Source organism: Apus apus, chromosome 2, assembly GCF_020740795.1.
Source record: "Apus apus isolate bApuApu2 chromosome 2, bApuApu2.pri.cur, whole genome shotgun sequence".
In the NCBI taxonomy this organism is placed as follows: Eukaryota; Metazoa; Chordata; class Aves; order Apodiformes; family Apodidae; genus Apus; species Apus apus.
This window is the reverse complement of record NC_067283.1, coordinates 132,675,944-132,702,010: the sequence shown is the minus strand read 5'-3', so window position 1 is coordinate 132,702,010 and position 26,067 is coordinate 132,675,944. Positions and strand designations below refer to the sequence as shown.

General features: G+C 38.7%; 2 protein-coding genes across 3 annotated transcripts in view; both read left to right on the top strand.

The window, feature by feature from the left end:
* The window catches only part of RAD54B (RAD54 homolog B), a 61,319-nt gene that overhangs the window by 5,709 nt on the left and 29,543 nt on the right, over positions 1-26,067 (top strand). Inside the window, exon 1 of one of the 2 annotated variants that reach the window (XM_051610919.1) lies at positions 4,094-4,102. The exons of the other annotated variant lie outside the window; for it this stretch is intronic. The gene's annotated coding sequence lies outside the window, so the exon portion shown is untranslated. Of the gene's footprint in view, positions 1-4,093; positions 4,103-26,067 lie in introns of those variants that run through there. 2 annotated transcript variants of the gene reach the window in all.
* FSBP (fibrinogen silencer binding protein) lies at positions 12,469-18,384 on the top strand. Its single transcript, XM_051610920.1, has 2 exons — positions 12,469-13,420; positions 17,636-18,384. The coding sequence occupies exons 1-2, from the start codon at positions 13,050-13,052 to the stop codon at positions 18,159-18,161; spliced, it is 897 nt and encodes a 298-aa protein (XP_051466880.1). The 5' UTR covers positions 12,469-13,049; the 3' UTR covers positions 18,162-18,384.

Genomic DNA, 26,067 nt, shown 5'->3' with positions numbered 1-26,067 from the left:
AGTGCTGCTATAGCTCCATGTCCCAAGGTCCAGCCAATAATGAGGCTGAGCATAGGCATGCATATTTATAATACATATATACACATACACATGGCTGGTAACGTAGGTCAACACAGAGAATGGAGTATTCAGGCAAACACAGGCAGCACCAATGGACACATCCTGTTCCTCTGGCTAATCAGGGTGAAAGCCAGTAAGTGGAAAATAAATAAATATATGTATACCTATATATAGTTATACACAAACAAAGAGAATATAGATCCCTCCAGCAACAAATCTCATGCACTCAGACTATTCAGTAGCTGGGTCCTTGATTTTTTTTGGACACCTCAGCTGCAGGCTCCTTGTATGTCTTAAAGCCTTCTGGTCTTGTGTGTTTATCTGCTGCATGCTGTAACTTCCAGTTCTTCTGATGAAGCTCATACTTGCAGAAAATTTTCATTGTGCAGGGGACAAGTTGTTTGAGTGGTCCTGCTTCCCTATAGGTACATCTGCACAAATTTGTGTCTGCTGGTTCTGTGTAGCAGTGCACTTGAAAGGTAACTAGTGGATTTACTTCCGAAATAATTTGAGATATCAGCAGTCTTCCCGAAAAAAATGTTGCAAAGTGGAAAAGATACAAAAAGCTTTTTCCATATAATGAATTCTGGCTGCACCTTTTCTCTGTGATGACTTTAGTAAAATAACCAAAAATTGTGGTGTGATGCTGAGTGAGTTGTTTCTTTTCATGTTGTGCCTCTACCTTTTTGAGCAGCTAAACAAGCTTTTTGGTGTCAAAGCCTTTCTGTGCCTGTAGAATGGGGCTAACCCTACAAGTCTTTGTAAAGCTGAAATTAAAATAAGGATATCTATTTTTAATATTAGTTGTAGACATCAGGTTTACTAGTGATGCAAGCACTGTGCTATGAAAACAATCATGCATTGAGGCTCTGTTAAATCTTAAGTAATTTCTTAATAACTTAGATTTTCCAAGACAGCTTCTGCCCTTTATGTAATTTTTGTCCGCTATTTGGTACAGCTAATGTAGCAATTACGTAGATTGTGTAAACCATATATTACTTTGTAGTGTGAAATGAAATTGTTTGGTCAGAGCTGGTTTTGATATGAAATTCAGAAGTAACGGAAACCAGTTGTGAAAGCCAGAGTAAGTTTTGGCTTTTTATTATTATTTATACTATTAATATTGTAATGGAATTATATCTGACTGCCAGTCTCTGCAGCCAAAGAAGACTTCTTCTCTGTTAAAGGGGCATTATAATAACTTTAATATTGAAAAAGTCTGTGTGTGCGCATTATTTTGGTTTATTGTGTCCATATTATTTAATGGAGATGATAAATGGGGTTAGCTTTGTATCATGCTCAAAGCTGCTGTGTTTGGGTTTCCAGTGCAGCAGTAGAATGTATAAATAAATACCTCAGTTCCCATTCAAATTCTTTGGAAACACCTGTGGACCACTGGACAACTGTGCTGTTCATAGAGCTAATCTTTCTGAAACCCAGCCCTCAAAATGCTGTGCATTCTTTCAAAATAACTTATCTGACACATGGTCTTCATTTCCTGGAGCAGACAAGTAAGCATTTGATTAGATAGCATCAATCTAAAAAACAGAGTATATTTGGCTTAATATTTGCTTTTCTAGGCTTCTTTTCAAAATAAACATTTTCCTAAAATTTCACTAACAAAAGTAAAGTGTAAGGGACTCTGAAATTCTGTAAGATGAGATATTTCTAAAGATGTTTCAGTAAGATTGTATCAACTGTTGTTGAGTGAAACCAACCTTTGTGTTGTAATTTTAAGAGACTTTGAACTGTCAGATATTGAGCATGCTGTTCAACAAGCAGTTTAATAATAGTGATTATGAGTTGTGAATACTGGAAAAATATGTATTTCCATAAATACATACATTTGTAGGAAAATCAGCTTTACTACTGCTTTATGAGTCAGTGTTTGCCTGTTTTTAAGAGGCAAAAGCATGGCAGTCTCTTTGGTACCTTGGTTTTGTATTTAGAATACAGTACTTGTTGACACTGGCAACGGATATGTGGAAGGGAGGTATAACAGTAATGACAATTCAAATAATTTTTCTCACATGCCTCCAGAGAATTCTATCAGATAAGTCTGTATGCTCTTTAAAACTGAGTTACTTCAACATTCCTAAACTATTTAACAGTAATTGAAAACAAAATCATAAACATGTTTGGAAGGATTTTATTGCAGTTCTTAAAAGTGTTTGGTTTCTACTTGTTCCCATTACATTCTGAGGACCTACAAACAATAACAAAAAAATACAAGTAATTTTAATTTGAAGAAACCATGGGAAGGCAGATCTCTGAACTCTAGTGTTTCCTTAGTGTTGCTAGTGTAAGCAGGCTTGGCAGAACTGAAGTTTTTGCCTGCATTGCCTTCTTCAACTTAACATTTTTAATATTTGTAATTTTATTTATATAAAATGTACATAACAAATGTAATTAATGCTTATTATATGAGTTTACAGCTTGCTGATGTTTTGTAATATAGGAGAGTATTTTTTCTTTGGGCTTACTAGATCATGTGTGGAAATTAGTAGCTCTTTCACCTGCATACTTAGACTCAACATTTCATTGTTTGAACCTGATGTAGGTGAACAGAAAAGCTGGATATAGTTTTATTCTGTTACAGCTCACCTGTGTAGGAGTACTTTGTCTTTCATCCATCCCTAACATCTTTTAATGCATCCTCCAGGAGGAACCTTGTCAGAACTCAAATAGTATCTTTGAGCTAACAATGAAGACAGATTGTAACTGTATTTCATAACAGAGTTCATGTGTTAGTTTTTAATGTTTTTTCATGTCTATGATATTAACTGTATTATTTGCATATAGTTTTGAATGCATTTTCTCATATCTTATTTGGAATGTTAATGCTTACTCTGTACATTGGTCTATAAGGTTTAGACTCTGGTCACTTAAGTCAGTTTTGTTTTCATAATAGGAATGTTTTTTGGCTCCTTCAGCCTTTTAGAACATTGTTACAAGTTACTCCAGATATCTTCTGCCACTTGATATTAATAAAAACTCTCTTAACCAGTTAATTGTATATTACAAGAGAAAATCCACTTTTCATTCAGTTATGACAGTACCAATCAATTGCCTATCACTTTTAATCAGAGGATTAAAAAATATTATTTTTAGAATTTGTCATATTGTCCAATTTCAGTCTGACTGCCTATTTTTGGTTTCTGTATAACACAACTGAAAACATTCAGGCTTGAGGTCTCGTCATGAAATTTATGATTGCATTCATTTCTATTATTGTACTTCACAGATTGAATCGGAAAAGATACTCCAGTCGGGAGTATTTTTACCGTCTGTCTATTTTAGTGGTGGAGCTGCATGTATAGCTGCACTTCAGTGGGCCCCTCAAATGTTTTTCTGAACAGCTGGTAAAGCAGTTAAGTCTGGGTAAAAGATACTGAATAAACATCTGCAGCTCTTAATAATTACCACATTCACCTTACTGGAAGCCTGAGTGCAAATAATTTATTAGTGCATTGTTTGCTAGTTAGATTTTACAAGTTTGTAAATTTTGTTGTAATTTCTTATTCAAAATAGTTTCAAATTACTTTGCTAGCTCTTTGTGATTTAAACTGACCCCTGTCTCCCTTCAGTGCTATAGAAAGAGCAGTCTATAATCATTAATAGACAAATGAATAGAGAAGCTTTTTCTAAATTCAGGATAGTTTGTTTACTGCTTAAGTGTCATCCATACCTGTTTGATCAGCTAATCTCAGGAGTTGGGATTGGTTAAGAAAAATAGATTAATGTGAACGTATCAGAAGAGAAACTGTAAGTCTCATCTAACACTGGTTCCCAAGTTGTACCTTTACAAAACAACCAAGATAAGTATACATGCAAATTGTCACCTATTTGCCCAGTACCCCCACTGCACAGCAGTTGATCTGTTGCAGGTAGACTTCTCACTGAGATTTATGTGATTATTTAGTCTTAGATGGCTTGTGTTTTTCTGGTCTGCAGCTTTGGCACTCTCTGGCATCTCCTGAGGACCACACCATTTGCTCGGTGCTCTTCCCTGGGATGTGAGATATTCTACTCTGCTGCTGGCGTAAGACCTTCCCTAGTGTTTCCCCAGCTGATTAGGAACACTCAGTTTTCCCCTTGGCTTTGGTCATGCCTTGTTTATAGTTATGCATGGAGATAGTATGATAGCAAAGCAGGGAACAGCATTTATAGCGAAGTAACTTGACTACTGTAATCTTAAAGTGTTCTAAGCTCTCAGGACTTAAAGGAAAAAAAAGAAAAGCTGAGAGGTTCTGTAGTCTGACATTGCTTGTTCTCATGACTCTTCAGTGTTTTTTGGGGTTTGTTTGGGCTTTTTTGCCTTCTTCCTATAGATTCATCCCCTTCTGTGTCAGTACTGAGCAGTACACTGTCCTCAAGCGTATCATTTTCTGTGCACAGAAGCACCAAAATGCAGCAGCCATGAATTCCCTACTACTTTAAAGTCTATCAGTGGAGAAACCATTATTGCATTGTGGCAATAGATAATGTGCAGTCAGTTGCTATAGACTGAAAGCAAGCAAAAGAATGTAGTGTGCCCAGGTGATACAGTAGCCTGCTGAAGAAGTTCACATTCCTGACCAGTGTTACTCATCTTGAATTTGAGCTGCCTGCCCGCTCACTGGTAAGATACGCTGTGGTAGTAGAATCATCAACCAAGAGCAACATGGGAAGAAGGAACTTAGACCAGTTGCACCACCAAAGGCAACATATTGTATAACATTCAGTGACTGCAAAGCTGCTTTCCTGGACAGGGCAGCCATCTGCAATGCAGTATAATAGGGTCCTGTAAAACAAATCCAGACTTGCGTAATTCTAGTGTGATATTTCCCCAGTTAGTACCGTATAATTTATAATTTGCTGTGATCATATCTTGCTGTCATGTGAATAACTAGGCCTCATGTAGTGACAGATGATATAACCAGGATATTCACACATTTGAGAAAAGAGCAGAGAATTGATAGTGAAATAGACTTTTCATTTGCTATACTTAAGTGTGTTCTGATAAGTGTATTTGAACTAATAGAGATAACGAAAGACGGGAAGGAAACCAAAAATCAGAAGGGTATTACATGGTCAGAAAATTAAGAAAAACAGTTATATTAGATGTAAGGTATTAAACGTTTTCCAAAAAGTTGGAGGGATTAAAGAGAAAGTTTTGCAGTAGTCATTTACCCATTGAATAGAACTGTCATTTTTTTCTTTACAATGAACAAATACAAACTGTTATGGTCTTTACTTTTGAGTAGTGATATATTGAAGAGAGCTGTGCTGCATGTAAAGATCATATTTTATGGTTTTTTCTGTAACTTGCTAAGTTACTGAAAATTAAAATTTGCAAACAAGAAAAAAAAGACTTAGAGTTTCTGTCTCAGAGACAGAGACCTAAATTTAAAACTGCAGATATAAAGCAAACTCCCATTTCCAAGAGGCAGCAAGGGATGTGCTGGGAAATGAACTTACTATCCCAATATAGTTATAATTTAGCTTGTGGGAGTTGCATGCAAACACATGGCATATTGTCTCTAATATACAGAAAATGAAATTAGTTAATGCCATAACTTAAAAAATGAGGAACACAGGAATTACTCTGTATGGAGACTAATTTCAGAGATTCAGGTTTAGCAGTAATAATTCTTTCAGATTCCTCATTCATTCTGAGGGAATTTGTACACATGGTTTCTTCTTTTTGACTGTCAAAATTTATTATCAGGCTCTGTGTGTGTAAGAGTGAAGATTAAAAAAAAAAAGATAAATACATGGCTATACTAAATTTTTCATGTTTTTCCACTCTCCCACCCTTTGTAAAGTCCTAGTTTGGGGTTTGGGGATTGGTTGTGGGTTTTTTTTTCTCCCCCAGCTCTCCTGTCTCAAATAGATGTGAAAGTGCAATAAAAGGAAGAGGGGGAGAATGTAGCTATCAGGGTTTTCTGAGCTGTCATGAATGTTATTATAGACTTGGCCTGGATCCCTTCAAAGATAGTTGCCAAATCTTTCTGTGGCAGTGCTCACTATTTGGATCCCCTTTATTGCCATGCCAGCATAACTAGAACTCAGTCCCAGCTTTTGGCTTTGGGCCTTAAGTTTTTCTCTGAAACAGAAGCTTTGTCACAATATGACTTTCCAAAAATCAACAAGATAGTGATAAGATGGTTATCTCACTAGCTCAAAATATTGGCTGAGCAAAATAAGAAGAATGGAGAAAGCTGTTCCTATATCAAATGCAGGGAGTATTGCCTGGGGAATTATTTTGAGGTTAGTATTTAAAAGCATAATCTCCAAAATTTTCATCTCTCTATGAAAAGATGGGAGAATTGCAGAAACTTGGTCTTTCTTACCCTGTTTCATTTTCTAGAGGCTATCTTGCTAATGGATGTTTAAGAATTTAAGAAAAAGATCCTGAGAATGTTATACTTTCAGATCTTTCTGTATTTCTTAGCTTCTTCTGATAAGTCGTTAACAAGCTTGTTGGAAGAAAAGATATACAAGCATGTATTAAGAACTGGACACACTTCTGAACTTATAAAGAACAAGAACGGTGCTTTTAGCTTTTTTTTTTAAGTATATGACTTCTAATACAAACAGCTAACTTACGCTGCTGTGTAGTCACTTAGTATTAGAATTTAGAGTCCTGTACCTGCAAGCATAATTTAGTTTGAAGGATGGTTACAGATAGATCTGAATGTGTGGGCCCTGGAATATCAGACTGAGATGAAGCTAAATTCTTTAAAATTTGTCATGGGTGCATTTGAATTGTCTAGAAGCTAAAGTCTTTAAAATCCGGCATGGGGTGGATTTTAATTGTCTAATTTGTGTATTTCTCTTGTCAGTGGGCTAAATGTTGAGAGAATGCCTTACATGGCTGAAAGGTAATAATTACATCCTTAATTTATGTGTTTTCTGTGCTTGTCATGAGATACGTGCAGCCTTGTTCTTGCAGCAGTTGCAAGAACTGTTAAATGTTAGAAGTTAATACGTGCTAGAAGGTGATAGCAGAAACAGATGCAGAAAGTAAGAGGTAAAGCTTCCTCTTGTCCTCCCTGCCCCCAGTGCAGGACAGAAATTTAGGAATGTTTAGAACTAACTGTGCAGTCGAAAGGAAAGTGGTGGTCTGAGAGATTCAGGGTACAGCAAGGGTAAGAACAAGAAGGTGCAAGATCGATGGTTAAAGTGTTCATGAAGACAAGAAAAAAAAATCAAGGAACACTAATAATCTAAAAGTATTTTTAAAAGTCTGGAGAGAATGTATTTTAGCACTGTAACTTCCAGGTGAAGTTGTCTTGCAACTTTTGGCTCACAAAACTTTGTCATCCTCAACCCTCTCCATAATTAATAATGCCTGCAACCCTTAATTTTGGAGATTACCCAAGAGACTGTCCCTATGAGAGACCTTTGGAGTTGAAAACTTTCTCACCCACCCTTTGCTGCAGGAGACTCTTAAGACAGGCATATCAGATGACTTGGCACTGTCTTGCTGTCGTGTCAATAAAGAGGCCTATATGATGACCTAATGGAACTTTTGCAACCCTTACTACTACTGATAGACACTCTCAAGTCATCTTGTTCAGTTGCCAAATTCATTTGCAAGAGTGAGCAACTGCCTCAATACTTGACAAATGTTTCTGCTGCCAGTATACCTCGGTATATTCACTGATGTGTAACATTGCCCATCCTGGCTGCTGAATCTTCTTACAGTTTCTCGTAAGCAGAGGGGTATCAGGGTTTCACTTCAGCTTCAATTCAAATCTTGCAATCATTCTCTTGTTCTTAGGATTTTCGAGCTCCTAGGTGATTGTAAATGCTAAATGCAGGTTTCTGCAGAGCTAGTTTGCTTGCACATTATTAAATAAGAACAGATGTCCTTCAGGCTTACTCTGGGGCTACTGCTTTGTGGGCAGAGCACCTTCAGAGAGTTTGGCAATATTTTATCTGTTGATTTTATACTTTTTTGCACTGGAAGTTTCCAGCCGGAATCACTTAAGTTGGTGTAATTCCTTTAAAAATTCAAGTTTGCTGTCTGAACCAAATGACGTCTTTCAAGGCTTGTTCATCTGTAATTCTCTCAGATGTGTTTAGTCTTTGAATCACGTACCTTACAGTGATTTTAGTTTTCCTTCTTTTTGAAGTCTGTTATGGAGAGATTCTTCCTCAGTTCTGTGTGACAAAGGATCCTTCTCCCTCCGTTTAAGGTGCTTCCCTGATTTAAGACATTTTCCTTTACAGCGTGTTCTGTCTCATAATGTACCTAAATTTATACATGCCACTTGACGCAGTTAATGACCATGACACAAATCTGTCACTTGTAAAATTTGCACCCCTTGAGCTTTTTCAGTAATTCCATCATTTGGTTACTTTAATCCCTGAGCGTATGGTAGCTGTGGTGCATTCATCTCGGTAGCTCTCCAGGATGCACTATTTGTATTTTTTTTTTCATTAATTCTAGATTTTTCCACAGCAAAAACCTGAACTTACCTGTTACCCATAGTTTTGAGTCTTATTTCCCAACTGTTGAAGTTCTCCAACCTTAGCAAGAACCTGTTGCTTGGTTTTTGAATAATAATGCTAATTTTTGTTTCCCTGGAAAAACACTGATCAACTCTCTCAGCACCCATTTTCTTGAACTTCCAAATATGAAGATTTGATCCATTTGAAATTTTAAATTGGGAAGCATCTGGGTTTTCTTTAAAGGGAAGAATCAAATTTAAAAAATGCTGAATCCAAGATTTTTTTTTTTTCAGACTTCTGAGTAGATTAGTGGATTCCACATTGAAAATATGAAGGAAAAATGAGCTATACTTGCACATAGGATTAAAACAGGAGGTATAAAAGGCAGTGATGTGATGGGTGCATATATGTGGCTATTTTCTTCAGCAGTCACCAGAATTTCCTCCCTGCCACCTGTGGTTTGCTGTTCCCTCAGTTACGCAAACACAATTTTTTGTAGGGTGCATTGCAAACCACTTTCCTAAAATAATCCAGATAGCATCTGAAGAAGCTTTTTCAATGTATTTTGTGCAAGTTACTTGTCCCATGGCATGCTGGATCAGGGAACTGCTGGTGGTTAAAACTAACCTAGTTCAGAAAAGATGATTAATTTGCAGACAAATCAGTTCCCTGATCTGACTTGCTCAGAAGATTTGTGAGTGTTCATACCAGTACAGTGAAAGGGTAGGAACATGACAGGGTTGAGGGCAGGCAGAAGTTTCTGGTTTGGCAATATCCCACATTTATGTTGATTTAAACCAATTATTAAACTCTGTGCTTGCCAAAAAAAAAAAAAAATTGGTTAGTCTGTATCATCTCCGTGAACTGGCTGTGCACTGTGTTGCATAAGTGATAGTGTTGGAGGAGGCTGTAGGATGAAGGGTGGCCTGCATTTCTTTTTTTGTAATTGTCTTGGAACTACACCTATTGTTTTATCTTAAAGAAGTCTATACATAACATTAATTTCCAGGCATCTCACCTTCTGTGCTGAGATGACCTTAAGCTGATGAGCAGAGCTATTTTAAAAAAGGGGAAAAAAAGAAGGAAAAAAATCTTGGTTGGCAGCCAGCTTTTTCTTTACAAGGATTATTTTACACTCCTGCAGAACAATATGTAATTCAGACTGATTCCTTCAGGCACTTGCTCAAAAGAGATCTTTGTAGCAGTATTTTGCTATAATTGCATTAGTGTGGAAACTTGGTCTCTCTAGCAACAGTAAGCAGTGAGATGGTAAAGTAATAATACAAGTTTAAATACGTCTACATTAGGAGTTGCTGCATCTGCTGTCCCAGTATAGAGGAGACTGCTGTAGCTTCTTGTGGCCAGATCCAACACACAGTGAGGCTTAGGATGTATTCCCAAGAGGCACATGTATACAGTATATATACATATATAGCCAGCCATACAAAAAACACAGCACTCATGCAAACACCAGCAGTGTCAATGGCCTCATCGTTTCCCTTCACTGGCTGACTGGGATGAAATCCTATTTGTGGAAAATGCATTCATAGACAATATGGATCCCTCTGTCAAATGGCCTTGCACTCATGCTGCTCAGTAGCCTGGTCCCTGGATCCCCTAGTCTCCCAAATGCCTCACAAACCTGCACTGAGCCTCTCTGGCAGCTGGTCCAGATTTATGACCTTACCAGTGGTGAGTCCCTAGGTGTCCTGATCCCTCTAGTAGCCAAATCTCAGACCTGCTGGTCTTTCCAGTATCTGACCCAGACTCTGGCCAGTCAGGCTTGGTGTTTGCCAGCGATCACACGCTAACACGTGTACCCAAGCAGCCTAAGTACAGGCTCTGGCCTTTCTGCTTGCTGACACCCCAAGTGCTTGGGCCCCTGTGACCTGTGGCACAACTCAGCTGCTGGCATGTATGCTTCCATGCACAGTTACACACACAGAGGAGAGATTCCCCTCACCCAGAAAAATAGTTACAAGTGTAGTTTAACAAGAAGCTAGGAAAAATGGCAGTGATCAGGCATGGGGCGTGGCTGGACAACTGTACTGAGCAGCCACCTGTTTACATGCATCTGGCCCCTTTTATCCCTTTTTTTTCCTCTGTATTTTCCTATGCGTGTTCTGTCCCAAGCGACTTTCATCTCTTCCTTTTCTTGCCTTTGATTCTTCCTCTAAATATCCTGTACCATGCGTTCTGCAATCCCAAAATACTGTTCCTAGTATCTTGGGAGTCCCATACCCAGTGGGCAATAATGCCCTCCTTCAGTCTGCAGGCTGATCTAGAGAGAGCCTTGCCTGTGGACTTGTCTGCCTGGGTCTTACCCCCAGCCCACTGGGCTGCTCGTGTTTCTGACAGCCCTTGGAGCAGCCAGACCCAGGGCTCAGTTTCTTTCATTCGGGGTATTGGAGTTCCTCTGCCTGACACTGTTAATCTGTGCTTCTTTGTGTCTGTGGGGAGGAGCCTTCTAGTCACACAACCTAACAGTGACTTCTTTCTTTTTGTCACTGAAAAGTCAAGAGACTGGGCACTGCACAACTGCTTGAACATCAGAGGGTAAAATGTAGGCTCATCTGTAACTCAGTGCTGATACTGCTGGCAGCCTAAGCTGTCTGAGGCATATTTGGTGGTTTTGTTTGTTTGTTTTGACGGAGTGAAGAGTAACCAAGTGCATCAATTAAAAAAACAAAATGACCACCAGCTTTCTACTCTGAATGTTAGTAAAGAGCAAAGTGTGGGGAAATAGGGAAGGACTAGGTGTTTAAAAGTGATGATTTTCATACTGCGCTTCTAACTACATGAATATTTTGTTTCTCAAATTTGAGTGTAATGAGCTTCAGACTGTAAAATGCTTTATTTAATCTTGGTTTGAAAGCAATTCCAGCAAAGTGGACTGGTTGCAATCTTGTTAGGTGGTAGGGACAAGCCGAGTCTCAGAAATGATTCTGAATGTGTTCATTACTCTAAATGCTAATTCATTTTTAGCAGTTAAAAGTCTCCCTTTGTTTAGTTTGAAATTCTTGTTTTGAATGCGGCTTATGTCTGATTTGTGGTTTTTTGTTTTGTTTTTGTATTCCCTTGCAGCAAACAAGTTTATACCTAGATCTTTATAGCCTTAGGATATTTCAAACTATAATTAGATTTCTCTTCGCCCCCCTTTCAAGGCTCCCTTGTTTTCAAGGCTGAACATGTTAAGCTTGAGAGGCAGTTGCCACTATCTCAAATGGTGCTTGTTTCTACCCTCTGGACTCTTTTCAGTCGTGTACGTCATTTTTTAAACTTAAGTCTTTGTTTCTTGTATTTGCAAGCACCTTTCCTTCCGTCTGCAGGTTTTTCTCTTTCTGATTTGTTGATTTAGTTTAGACCACAGGAATTTAGAGCCCTGTGTGCATTTTTATGTGAAGACTCGGTTTAAGGTGATACGTTTTCGAGCAAGCAGAAACACACACACATCTCGTTAATCAAATCAGATTTTTATGCCGAAAGAAAGCCTGGAAGTACTATTATAAGTAGGTTGTTGTTGTATAAGTAGGTGGATGTTATGGAAATCCCAGTATGCACAGGCTATAACGCACTCGGTGAATCTGTCACGACTGCCTGCAGCCGTGACTGCGAGCAGCCGCAGCGCTCCATGATGCCATTTCCCGGTCCCGGCGGACCCAGGGACGATGGCACCGGCGCTGGAAGCCCGGCGCGTCCCGGCGGGGCACAGCCGCGTCCCGGCAGGGCACAGCCGCGGGCCCAGCTTCTCATCAAACGGCGACTCCGCGGCGGCGCTCGGGGCTCGCTGGCTTGGCCTGTTGTCGCTGCTCCTGCCGGCGCTGGAGGCTCGGCCGCCGAGCGCAGCGGCCTCTTTAAGAAGCCCCCGTGCCGGTGGCTGGCGCGGGCTGCCGTGCGCCGGCGGAGCCGAGCTTTGCTGCTCGCCCGCGGCTGAGCGCGGCCGGGAGGCCGGCGGGAGGCCGGGCCGCCCCGGCCGGCGGCAGGACCGGCACTATGCAAATGGCGCGGGGCGAGCGGCGGGCGGGGGCTCGGCTCGCCGCGGGAGCTCGCTACACACGCCGCCCCCCGAAACGCGCCCTGCCTTGCACAAAGCAATTGTTGCTTTTTGGGGGACATGGGTACATGTAAAATCATCTCCAGCGCGGTTTCAGCTTGCGATACGTGTGAGAGAGCTAGGGAGATGTGTCAGAGCTTGTTACTCAAGCTAAATTAGGTAATTTTTAGCTGGGTAATGTGCTAATCTTTAAACTTTTATGTTTTTAATTCCTGCGTATGTCTGGTCTCTGCATACAAAAGTGTATTTTGCTTGTTTCTTCTTGTCTTCTTCAGTCTGAAGCCTTATGTAGGTCAGGCTTGGCTTAAGCAGATTTCCTGAACCTGCGTCAGCTTAAGCTGAAGGAATTTTAATAAACCCTCCCTTGTAGGCGTGGGCCTAAATGAGACTAGCCTAGTTAAGCCTGATCTTTTTCTGTTTGTGAAAAAGAGCTGAGCAGAGCTAGGGACTGCATGGTGGCTTCAGAAACGGCTTCCTTAATTCAAAGATAACAATGGTTGGGAAGGCCAGATCTTCTAATTTTACCTTATCTGAAAAGCTCGATTTGCTCAAACTCGTGAAGCCGTACGTTAAAATTCTCGAGGAACATACCAATAAGCATTCTGTAATAGTGGAAAAAAACAAATGCTGGGATATCATAGCTGATAACTACAATGCCATCGGAGTAGATCGCCCTCCTCGTACTGCACAGGGCCTGCGCACGCTGTACAAGAGGCTCAAAGAATATGCCAAACAGGAGCTATTGCAGCAAAAGGAGACTCACTCAGATTGTAAAAGCAGCATTTCCGAGCCAACCAAGAAAGTTGTGGAGATGATTCCACAGATTTCCAATGTGTGTTTAAGAGACAGGAGCGGTGTTCAAAGGTGAGATGATTCTTTTTATCTTGTTACTGAATGAAAATGATGGCGCCTCCTATCTACTCTGTGACGCTTTGCTTGTGTTCAGGCTCCTAAAGGAAACGTTTATCAGAGAAAATCCCCAAACGGGGAACAATGACAAAATAGTATTGCTGTTGTTTTATGGGAAGCTTTATGGTGACTTAGCACTGCATTCATTTTTTTCAGCTCTTTCAAAGCCTATTTCAGAGTCTTTGTCATACTCTGGAAAGTGAGGGTTAAGAGAGAATCAAAGAGAAATAGTAGCTCCAACCTCTACCCCTCCCCTACCTTTTAATAGGCAGATTATTCAAGCATTGGCAAAGTGATGGCTATTCTCCTCCATTTAAGGTAATACTGCAGTCATTTTGCAACATATGGAACTATTACCAGTTAACACAGGATTTTTTATAAAGTTAGTTCACAAAGCTAAGAAACCTTGCTCATACAGCTTTTTTTTCTCTTTTACTCTGAACTTTTCATGTTATGTTTTAACTGATCCAAATCTTTTTAAAAAAATAATTTACTTCCCACACCACAGTGCCTTAGTGAGTGCAAATGCTGTTTTTTTTTTTTAATTACACTTTTCTTGCATTGATGGGGGTTCCCTGAAACTGGAGCCATACTAATTGCAGCCTAATCTTCAAGCAGTTCTGTATCATATGTTAGGTAGTTTAAGTACAGAGAGAAACTGAGAGGTATAGCACTAGAAGTTTTCTTTTTTTGCAGGGCTTGTTGTTTTCTTTTTTTTTGTTTTGGTTTTTTTTTACTGCTCAGTAAAGTGAGACACACTGTCTAGATTTGAGCCAGACATAATACAGGCAGGCAGCATGCAGGCTTTCACCCACAGCTGGCTAATGCCCCTCATATCTGACTTGCAACACTCTGCTAGTTCTGTATTGGTCCTTGAGGGATCAAAAAAATGCCTGGGTCAGGTTTTGGTTCCTCCAGATCCAAAAACTAAGCTAGGGAGGAGGGGAAAAAAAGTCAAATAACTCCCCAGCAACTTTGAGAAAGCTCTGATTTTTCTTATTTTCCCAAGCAGATTAATGGGAAGCGAACTTTCTGTGTTTTAATCAGATACACTGATAGTCAGTGCAGCAGCGTAACACTCTAAGAAAAGCTGGCATGCGCACACACTCTGAATTGGATTCATGGTGCCACTGGTTGAACTGAATGGTAACAATTGTCTAAATCCCAACATGCCAGATGCTCTAAAAATACGCTGTTGTGGGTCCTTTGCGTAAAGAAGTCTGAAGCAACTGGGCTGCGCTGCTGCTCTTGGTGAATGCCCCCGGAGGAACTGTTCCAAAGAATTCTCTGGAACAAAACGAGTCTTTTAATTGCACTAATAAAGGTTGCAGTGTCTTGACTACCAACTTTTATAAGGAGAAAAAAAATAGTGTAAGAACTTTGGTTTGTAGATCGGCTTATAAAAAGCACTGACGCTTTTTGTGAATGATTAAGAGCTAATGATCTCTACAGTTTGTCTGCTATAATTTAAACATTTTTTGCAGTCCTTTATAACTCTGGGAACATTGACTTGATTACTGCTTACCCAAAATGGTTGTTCCTAGGAACAGCCAATACACTGGGGGCTGAAGAAAAATAATATATTTTAAATCATTATTATTTTTTCTCCTGTCCAAAAACATCCTTGTTTAATAGTTCTAATTTTGACCCTGAGTTGCATTTTACCCTAATTTTCAAAACCCTGTGTTGGGTTTTAGCTCCCCAGGATATGGCTTAGGTTTTGTAGGAGGGAAATAAAACTTATAATGAATCCAAATTCTTGATCGCACCTTTAAGCAATTTCTAGCTCGCTGTGATTAAACAAAACCTGGTGAATCATGAGTGCCTGCAGGGTTATAAACACCACCCCCCAATTGTGGTAACTGTTGTTTGTCTTTCTTTCAGTCAAGTTGTCAAAAACAACATTAGTAACCACCATACAGGCGGCTCTTTTGTTTCTCAATTCTGCCTTTCTCTCTTCACTGCTTAATTGTTTTCCTCTTAAGAGACTGACTCTGAGGGAAAAAAAAAAAAAAAAGCGCCTTGTCAGAGTTACCTGAAGAGTTAGTAATTTTCTAGTATGCTTTTAAGAGAAGGCTTTTTCACTGTTTGGAGGTTCTAGTCTATGTTAGACTAAATGTTATGTGTCTTTCTTTTCTTTAACCTCTCTCACTTTCTTTTTCTGCTCTCTCTCTGTTTCCTTTTGTCAGAATGACCTGCTTCTCCTGGTAGTTGTTTCCCCTTTTCTCAGGCTAGAAGCTGGCCAGGAGCCAGCAAATAAGGAGGAGGGAAGCTGTGTGAGAAGCTGCGGTTGTGGAGAGGGGGAAACCCAGAATTACAGTCAGCACTGGGGAAAACAAGTGAAAATTTGTATGCAGGATAATACTTAATGCTCAATAAGAGGAGTAGGAGGAATATGAGAAAGAAGGATGCAGGAAAAGGTGAAGCTTTGTGACATGAGGAAGGGAGTACTGTGCTATAACTGATACTCTGTAGGCAGCTCAGGTAACAGCCAGTAGAATTAAGATTATCCTGGCATTTTCTTTGTGGAATAAACAAATGGTCTGTTTTCAATACCTGTTTCACATGGACTTTTTTGTAATCTTTTTGGTGGTTGATGGGATTGGTTTTTGGAAAATATATTGCCCTGACCCTGTTGAACATTTTTACAGTTGAGTAATGAGAAGCTTTCATGCTTTTATTCTAGCAATTGCACTTTCATGTATATGGATGGCAAGCTAGATTGGGAAATTGCAGCCATGACTGCTTATTTATTTTAAATCAAGAGTTTTGGACACCATGGCAGATGTGGAAGAGGTGATCGTGCCACCTTTTGATTAAGGAGGTAGTGCATTTATACAAGAAGTAGGATGTAGAAGTTAAATTTCTCCTTTGCTTCTGGGAATTTGAACCTACTGCTAACCAGGACACTGTTTTAATAATCAGATACCCTTTCTCAATTTATGGATTGTAGGGCTTACAACGAGTTCAAAATGTGTAAGCACCTCCTACCCCCCAGTTTAATAGGCAGCAAGTCAGGTCCTCCAGGGTTGGGGACCATCCATCAATGTTGCATTAATCATGGATCCACTTGCTGCCTTTAGCTGCTAGTAGCAGCTCAGTTCTTCAAGGGTTGGGGAATGTCTTGTATCTGCACCCACCAGTTACAGGCTCTGTTTTAGACAGTCATGGCCATGATGATGCCCTGTCTTTGGTATCATTATTGAGTTAATATATTCCTGTTCTCATGTTAAACTATACTGCCTTCCCACTCTTTCTGAAAGTATTCTTTGTAGATCTGTACTGTAAAATAGCTCAAGAAGCTGATCTGGCTTTAAAAAGTATTACTTGAATAAAGGAGTGACATGCAGTATAGGTTGCAAACACAACTGATGGTAGAGGAGTGGCAGGAACAGCTTGAGCCATTATTATAATCAAAACCAATGTAATGTCAAATCATGGTTTGAGGTGCTGCTGACTCAGGGGTTTACACAAAGACAGGTGAGTCAAGTGGGTGTTGTGCTTTCAAAAAGAAATGCAAAAAGAAAGGCTATTCTTAATGGGGTAATTTCTGTGTCTGCTCTTGAAGCTTCAGAAAAATATTGAGATCACTAATTCAAAGAGAAGAAGAAAGGATTAGTTTGATTCCCTCATCTACTGGCAGGGTCATAATTTGGGCTATGGTTCTTCTCCCAAGGCTCTTTGTATGATTTTATTCAGAGATTGTTTTACCTAAAAAAAACTCCAGAATGGCTGGATTCATGAATCAGAAAGAGGGAACGCATTAGAGCAGGAGGAGATGGATAAGTTTGGAAAATGAAAATGTTTTTGCCGCAGTCTGCTCAATCTGAATCTATGCCCTTTTAAAACCACATCATATATTATATAAACTATTTCCCCTGTCACTTGCATCACTTAGTTTGTTTTTATTCTCATTTGTCACTAATAGCGCTTCTTGCTTATCCTGTTCCAGAAGAGCCTACAAGGATAGCTCTCGTTTGGCTGAACTGCCTTGACAGCCATAGCATCTGAATAAGACAGGGCTGGTGGAAAGGAGGAGGGTTCATGTCATGGACTCCCAGGCAAAGATAGCAGAGAGTAGTATTTCAAATGAAACTTTGGTTGCTTACGGCTACACCTTGTAATAATAGTTTTTAATGGATTATTTAAATATGATTTTGTGTGTTCTAGTGCTAGTATCGATAAAGAAACAATTGCTGGTACCAGTTCACCACAGGCCATGTTGGATCACCATCCTGCGACAGTCATGATGGAGTTGCAATCGGAAGAGGATGTCAAACCTCCTCCTTCCTTGATTATAGACACACAGCAAAATGAGAATTTAGATCAAGAGGAAGAACACCAGCTGGTACATATTATGGAAAGGTCTCCTTCAACATCAGTGTCTTCAGTTGATATGAGAGTGATGATGTCTCCCTCTCCTGTACCCAGAAGAGATGAGTTTTTTAGGCTTGAAGTTGGAGAACGCTTTAGACCGATGTGTGGTTATGACCCACAGATGTTACAAATGCTGAAAGAAGAGCACCAAATAATACTAGAAAATCAAAGAAAAATTGGTCTTTATGTCCAAGAAAAAAGGGATGGTTTGAAAAGAAAGCAGCAACTAGAAGAAGAACTGTTGCGAACAAAAATCAAAGTAGAGAAGCTGAAGGCAATACGACTACGCCGTGATCTGCCAGAATACAGCAATATCTAAATATTTTATTACTTCTGTCATATTCTTTGAAATACATAATAATAAATATGTTTACCCTGGCAAAATTGTTCCTTATGTTAATACAGATGGATCAAATATCTGGGGGTGAAAGATAAAAGCATATTTTCTGTTTTGTTGATTATGTACCTTAGAAAATATCTTGTATGGGTTTGAATGCAGCAACTCTTCTGGTCTAAACTATAATAAAATCCTGTACATTTAAGTGTTTAGGTTGATAAAATTAAAAAAAAATTAAAATATTTCCACTTCTCTATTAGAATTTTGATGAGCTAATGGAAATTTAGCTCAGTTATTTTCAAAATTTTTGATCATATAATTATTTTTTCAAATAATCACCTATCCTTTAATATCTTAATGAAGTTACAGGTTTAATAAATACACATAAAAAGGAGGAATATGAGGCTACATTAAAATGTCTTATTTTCAAGTTGGTAAATCTGATTACAGTTGTGAGATTTTGCTGATATATCAGCTTGGAAAACAAAATTACTGGATTGTTATTTTTTTTAATGTTCAGTAGACAGTTGAATAAATGTACATACTTTAAAGTTAATACTTTTTTTTGTTTGTTTCCAGTGAAAGAGTGTTTCCATAGGGCATTATCAAAGTAGAGATAATGAATTCAACACTTGGTTTTTAGAACTGCATGCATGTGTAATTTGTGTGTACAGTGACCATGATCGTATATTCAGTTATAGTATTTATAGTTGTGATAAACTACAAAAATTTCCTCATTTGCATGCATAATTACTACAGTGCATGTGCAACCAAGACAGTTGCAGGTGCCTTTGATCAATATCAGTATGAATCTAAGCTACTGAAATGAAATAGTTTCTGTATGTAAGTAACGTGTGACTTGCAATCAACCGAAGATTCTTTGTTTTCTTGGTACCTTTTATAAATGCTGCTGTTCTGGTCTTTCAATTAGTTTCAAATAAAAAGCCCCAAATGAGAAAGAATTTGATTATCCTGTCTGTCCTAGTAGCAGCCATTTCCTCTACAGTTACGATGAACGTTCATAACTGGAAGAAAAATACCTGTAAAGTCTTAAGTTCCAGCTCATTAATTTCTTCGTAAGTTTTAGTCTCCTGCCAGTTGTGGATAGATCCACACCTGCTTCAAGCCTCTCGCCCCTTGTTCCCTGTAACGATACTTTCTTCTTCCTCTAACCTTTAGCACAAGGAAAGGAAATAAAGCTCAGCACGAAGAACAAGAGAGAACAAAGCAGGTGTAATTTCTCCTGCACTTCCCATCTCATGGGGCCCAAACAGAATGAACGAAAGCAACAGGAAGGGGAGTATTTCTTCCTGCAGCTGCTTGTAACTATGGCTCCTGTCACCACTGTTTTCCCAAATTTGCTTCTTTCTGTTCCGTCAGAACCTCAGCATGTGAGCATGGGGCACTTGTCTGCAGAAGCAGACTCTGAATGAGGTAAGCCTCGCACCTCTTTATCAGTATTCTGAATGAATCAGGTTACCTTTGCAGCCATGGGGATAAATGCTTATTAAAAACTGAAGGCTGAAAGCACGTAAGTTTAACTGAGGGGCTAGTGGAGTTTCAAGAGTTGTGCTTAAAATTTTATGATAGTGGTAAGAGAGAAATAATCTTGACTGTCGGTGTCCAGGATAACTTTTGACAGGTTAAAGGTGGGAAGAGTGTAGAGGAAGCAAGTCTTTTGTTTACAAACCAGGGAAAAATACAGACAGTGGAAAATAGATGTCAATATGGAGTTTCCTGATATGTTTTTTCTTCTAGTTGTTTTCTAGAAAAGAGAGCACTGTCAGTGTTTGTTCTGTTGGGAATTTTTGCATGCACTGAAAATGATGATGTCTGAATAAGTGGCCTCTGTTTCTGTACAATTGTACAGAAGTCCTTGGCTTTCTGCTGTATTTTTCAGTTCAGTTTTTGTGTAGCTGGAAACACTTCAATGACATACTCACTTCCCTGAGTTCACAAGAGTAAAAATATTTGCTTTAATAAATACATAAATAAGGATTTTATTTGTTCTACTTCTCAGAAATGGGAAACAGCACTAGATTCTCTGCACTCGTAATTTCAAAATGCTTGATCTTATCCTTTGAGTTGAAAATGAGAATTTTGGTTTTAGTGGTAAGGAATTAATTTCTATTTTTTGTTTCTGTCTTACATATTATGCAAATGAGCAAGTTTTTAATAGTTTAGAAAATAATTCCCATGTGGCTCATCATCTTGCAGTGGTTTTGAGTTATAGCTGCTCTTATGTTGGCCATCAGAATGCTCTAGAGACTTCAGCATATTTTCAGTTGAATTCTCCACTCTCCTGGAGCTACATGAAGAAGTGACTTCCAGCATTTCTCTTGGCATGGTATTTTTATTTTGAGGACTAGAACTAGAAGAATTTCCAGTCTTTGAAAGCTTGCAGTCCTTTTCTGAAATGACAGGCAAAACAGATTGAAAAATAAGACTCCCTTGTATTCTTGATACAGGAAGGGGAATGATGCAAATGAGTAAAGAAATAAAATATACCGACCTGGTCAGAACTGTCTCATGTAATCGGCGTTCTTCCATGTGTGGTTATTCTGACTTTGTCTCATTTCTTAGTGGCAGGCCTTTCATTCTTATCTGCTGGCATCACTTCTAGTTCAGACATCTCTCATGGGTCTTGTTTCCTGTGTTCTTGGTTGTGTTTCATTTTGGGGGAGCTTGGGGTAGGGAGGGAGACATCTCTTGTGTCCCCATGGAGCTTGTTTGTTTCTTTATTAGTGACATGACATTTAATATCCTTTCACTACAGAACTATTTTCTCCTTCAGTGACATTATATTGCTCTGTCAGTGCAGTATGGTGCTGACTATATATTACACCTCTCCATGCTGGTGGATCTGCATTTCTTTCTCACCTCACATCTGCTTTACAGTATCAGGTTATCTGTCTGAGTCAGACTTCTCAGTGCCTGTTCCTGTTTTTGTTCCATGTATTCCTAATGTGGGTACATAAACCACAGCTGTGGCTAGTCCTCCTGGACTTTGAAGTACTATGAATTTTTACTGTTCCAGCAAATGGTATTTTGTTACCATGTGTGAAAGGGACTGTAGGAAGCTTTTCCCTCCTTCTCCCCGGTTTGCATCCTCTTATTCCCTTCACTACATCTGGCAGTGCCATTCCCTGTCTGCATGCTTATAGTATATGTCGTACAAGCAGAGTAATTTTAGGCAAGGACAAATTTCTACCATATGTTCATGTCCTACTAAGATAATGGAAATAAACAAGTGCCAGGAATAATTTCTTTCCCTACATTTAACTGATATAGGTTTAGGATTAGAGTAAAAACCTGTAACTGTGATAACTTTGTGATAATTGTGATAACATCTTTTGTAACTTCATCTAGCTGAGTAACTGTCTAATGATCAGTCTATAATTTTGTCATCTACTCCCTAATTTTCTTGCTTTTTGTTTCCCCTTCCCACTTTGCCCCTGTAAACTTCTGACTCCTGTGGAATCATTTCAGTTGATGTGCTTGCCTTAATTAGAATTCTTATCAGGTAAAAATGGTAAGGGAGATGTACTCCAAGACCAGGAGAGATTATTTATAGCTAATCTTGCTTGCCATACTCCTGTTTTCTGATGTCTTCCACCTCACTAGCTTCAATTCCTTTTTTTCATGTATATTTCATTCTTTGGCTTGGGATTTTTCTCCCCATACAATGCAAATGCATAGACTAGAGTTTGCATATGATTTCCTTAAGGCAGACTTTGTGCCCACTGAATTTCCAATAGGCAAAGTCATTAAGTTACTTGTAAGAGTTGTTTCTAAGTGGGAGGAGCAAATAGGGAATTGTGGTACCCAGACTGGCTTGCTAAGCTGTCTTTAAAATGGCTTGTATCTTATTTTAAAGTGCTTTAGGATGGTTCTGTATGAATTTGCACTTTGGTAAAATAGTAAAAAGGTTGCTGATGAAGATGATAAACTTGTTTTCCTAGAATGTTGGTTACTTTTCTATCTTTCACATGAAAATAAAGACAAGCCTTTAAAAAGAATGCATTTAGTGTTTTTCAAGGTTTTAAAATACATTAGTTGCTTCTCAGTATATATTTCTAACAAGTCATGGTTTAATTCTGGTTTTAAATATCTGGGTCTTGAATAAATTGAAAAATCTCATTGTCTAAATATTAGATTTTAAAAAAAAAATTGTATTATTTACAGCAGTTAAAATAATAGTCCATTAGCTAAGTGTTTAACACATGACTAAATTTCAGTCTCTGTGTCACCTGTGTTTCTGGTTTTTATCTCTACTAAAAAGGAAAGCGTTTGCCCTGATGTCAGCGAAGTTGCCTATGTAGTGAAGGTTGCTCTTCTTAAATGGCATCCAACTAGTTTGGGCAAAGTTTCCTCCATAATAAAGATACAGTTTCCTGAGCTGCTGTTGAAGATTAGCTAACAAAATCAGTCTCTGTGAATTCTTGTAAAACCTAGTTGTTCAGTGCTAAAGTAGTTGAAAACCTTGCTTGTGACTTCTGGGGAGGGGGCGGGTGGATGAAGGTGAGAGAACGTAGGGGAAGCTCAGCAAGCACTGGCATTCCCCTCTGCCCCCGCCCTTCCGTGCTGTGGGATTTCATGCTAGCCATCACACAGAACCATTTGTTCATGTATTTAGACATCTCTGGGTGAACGTAACACCTTGTTGGACTGTGTTATTTGCACAAGAAGAATATAATTTTAATTGAAAACTTCATCAGCAGTTACTCCACAGGATTTATGACTTCCATTTGATGTTTAGCCAAACTGCGGAATTGAAAAAAAATACTTAATTTTTTGTGTTTCGTGTATGCAAATAGAATGAAAAATAGCCCCAGATAATTGTTTCCTGGATGTTTCCTGTTGGCTCTTGATTTTCACCTATAGTTAGCATAATCAGAATACTTGGCATAATTTAGCATAAATGTCAGCTATAAAATAATTCATCTGGATTATGGTGCCCGTCCATACTTATATGATATCAGGACCCAGTTTGGTTGAGGCTCAGTCATTTTAGTTACACTATTCCATGTGTCACCATTAGCTTACTTGTTGTGTCTTCCTATGATCCTTGCCTGTATCGCTAATGCTTCCTCAGAAATACCTGTTTATAAAACTGAGAGCTTTCTGCATGCTTGAAACCAGTAAATCATTTTATAAATTACCAATATTAATTATTATTTTTTTGCTTTAATTTAACAGTGAAACAATAGGACAAAATGTTCATCTACTTTGGGCATGGGGGGGAGGTTTGGATTGCTTGTGTTAGTTACTGTAATGTTTATTCTGTTGTATCAGATGAAATCCGTTGCAGTACTCTCAAGTTGTATTCATTATGAATTACTTAAGATGTAATGTGAAATAAAGTAATTTATTATAACTGCAGCAGTTTGCAGGTAAATCGTACTTAGCCCACTTGTCAATACTGTTAAGAAAACCATTCTGTGAAGTCTAGAAGTATTTGTGTGGCATGTACCAGAAATGCAGAAGTAAAATTGGGTATGTGTAACATACCCAATATGTGTAACATATCAATACATTCTCTGTTGTAAAAGAGGATTCACTTAGGGCTGCACTTGTAAGCTAAAACCCATTGTTTTTACTTGTAAACTCTGCAAGTTTCAGCCAGGTGATGTTTGCATTGTTTTGCATTGTCAGGAAGCTTTGGCAGTAGGTTGTACATAATGATGGACTTCCAGGTGATGTTGGTAGTGTAAACTGTCAGCTTGGCCAAACAATTTTTTGCTGGGTTACCTCCTCTCAAGCAGTAATGTGTATATTCTAGATACGTATTTTTGGAGTAGTGTTGAAGAATGGCTTGAGCAGCAAGGCCATGGGTCCTTGCTATCTCCTTGAGAGGTTAACACAAATAGCAGCTGTACAAGCAATCTCTTTTATAGCCTAACACAAGTATAAACAATCTCTCTGCTAGCTTAAACTAACTCAAGGACAAGGTAGAGAAGTAGAATAATAGAAAACAAGGAAGAACCCTGGAACTCAGTGTGTATGTTACTATCCAGTAAAATCACTGCAAGTAGTTACCATCCAGTGAAATCACTACAAGGAGTTACTATCCAATGAATTCACTACAAGTAGGTTTGGAAAAGGGTATAAAAGTAACACTGTGTATTCAATACATCGAAGCTTGCTTTATCAATCACATTGATTCTGGACTGCTTGCTTCCCTCGCCGCCGGCAGAGTAGCTGATTTTTTTCCTGTGAACAGATTGAGGGGAGAATACAGGAATACAGTGTTCTGCATTTTAATGATCTTCCCTTTGTCATGTGCTAGTTTCTCTATGCTTTTGAAAAGTGTTTCATTCCTGTAAAACCTCACTAAAGTTCATCTAATTCAGAAGTCATTGGCAAGCACAGAATTTGGTCATTTTCAGTACAAGTTTGTTTATACTCCGGATAGAGTCTCTAACTGAATTATCAGAATTACAGAATATTACGGGTTGGAAGGGACCTTGAGAGATCATTGAGTTCAGCCCTCCTGCCAGAGCAGGACCAGCTAGGGCAGCTCCCACAGAAACACATCCAGACAGGTCTTGGAGTCTCCTTCTCTGGAGACTTTGACAGCTGAAGAACCTGGTCACATTGCACTGTTGAGAGCAGAATGGTGATTTCTCAGTTGTGAGAACCTTGAATGAAAGCAAGAAAATGTGTCCCTAGTTTTGCCTCTAGCAGGTGAGGAAGCCACTTTGTTTAGATCCAGGGAGCGTGACATGTGAAAGCAAGGATCTCCTCTTCCCTTCTCCCTCATCTTCTCTGTTCCAGTTTTCCTTCCTAGTAAGAATTACAACTAGAGCTCTAGTTTTTTTGTGCTTGGGCCACAAATACTGTTTTTCTGCTTGGACTACTGAATGGATTACACTTACGTACATCAAAGTTATGTAATTTGGAAAGGATACTCTTCCTTTCCAAATATTTCATCAGTCACTCTGCAAGTAATCATTGCTGCGTAACACATGAAAATTCTCAAAAATATGACTCATCCTTTGTGTGCCTCTTTCCAGGGTAAATTCTAAACAGTCCTGTTTAAATAATTAGGATAGGAATATTGTTTCCTGCTTATTACAGTGGACATAAGTTTTATTGATTATTTTTATTTTAATGACTCTTGATTATAATGCGGGGAGATCAAAGATGGCCATTATCAAACACAGTATATAAAAATGTTTTCACTTCTAGTATGTAGTAAACCAGATGCTAATACAAAAGATACATAATAAATCCCTTTCTGCTTGCTTGCTTTTTGTTACAGATTTCAAGGTCCTCGTATTTTAGGAACAGAAATTTTGTATAGCACAGAAATACAGTTTTATTTTTAATAAAAAACAGTAGAAGTAATAGCAAATGCTCAAGAAAATGCCAAACTATGTATTTTCAAGGTACTACATATGGATTAAGGTGTGTACCTGCCATTAATATTTAAACATGAAAGAATGTGTACTTACATCTCTGGCAAGCTGCTTCAAAGATTGACTGTTTTTTGAGATGGCTACAATTAGCCTGTGGTCATGTAATAGTCTAATAAGTATGAGTAATTTGGATTTTTTTGTAATTTAAATATTTGGAATTTTTCCACTTGCATCCCATTTAGATTATCATGTATTGCAATAACATCCAGCATTTACAGAACCCAAGCAGAGTTGTTGCTTTTTGACATGACTTTTGCATTCATTTTCTAAATTAAAAAAACTTTTACTTGACAAATTAATCAGAACAACTTTTGGTGTGGATGGGAGTGTAGTCAACAGTCAACTTGGATGGCATTTGAGTGGTTCCAGTGTTTTACCCAGCTGATCTGGCTCACTGCACTGAATGATGCCTGCAGCCTTTCAGAATTCCAAATGATGCTGCTTTTTCCTTTGATAATAGGACTTGC

Excerpts from the sequence above, each read along its gene's own strand:
- FSBP (XM_051610920.1), top strand. The coding sequence starts at position 13,050 with ATGGTTGGGAAGGCCAGATCTTCTAATTTTACCTTATCTGAAAAGCTC. Across the intron at positions 13,421-17,635 it reads GACAGGAGCGGTGTTCAAAG|TGCTAGTATCGATAAAGAAA; the intron begins GTGAGATGATTC and ends TGTGTGTTCTAG.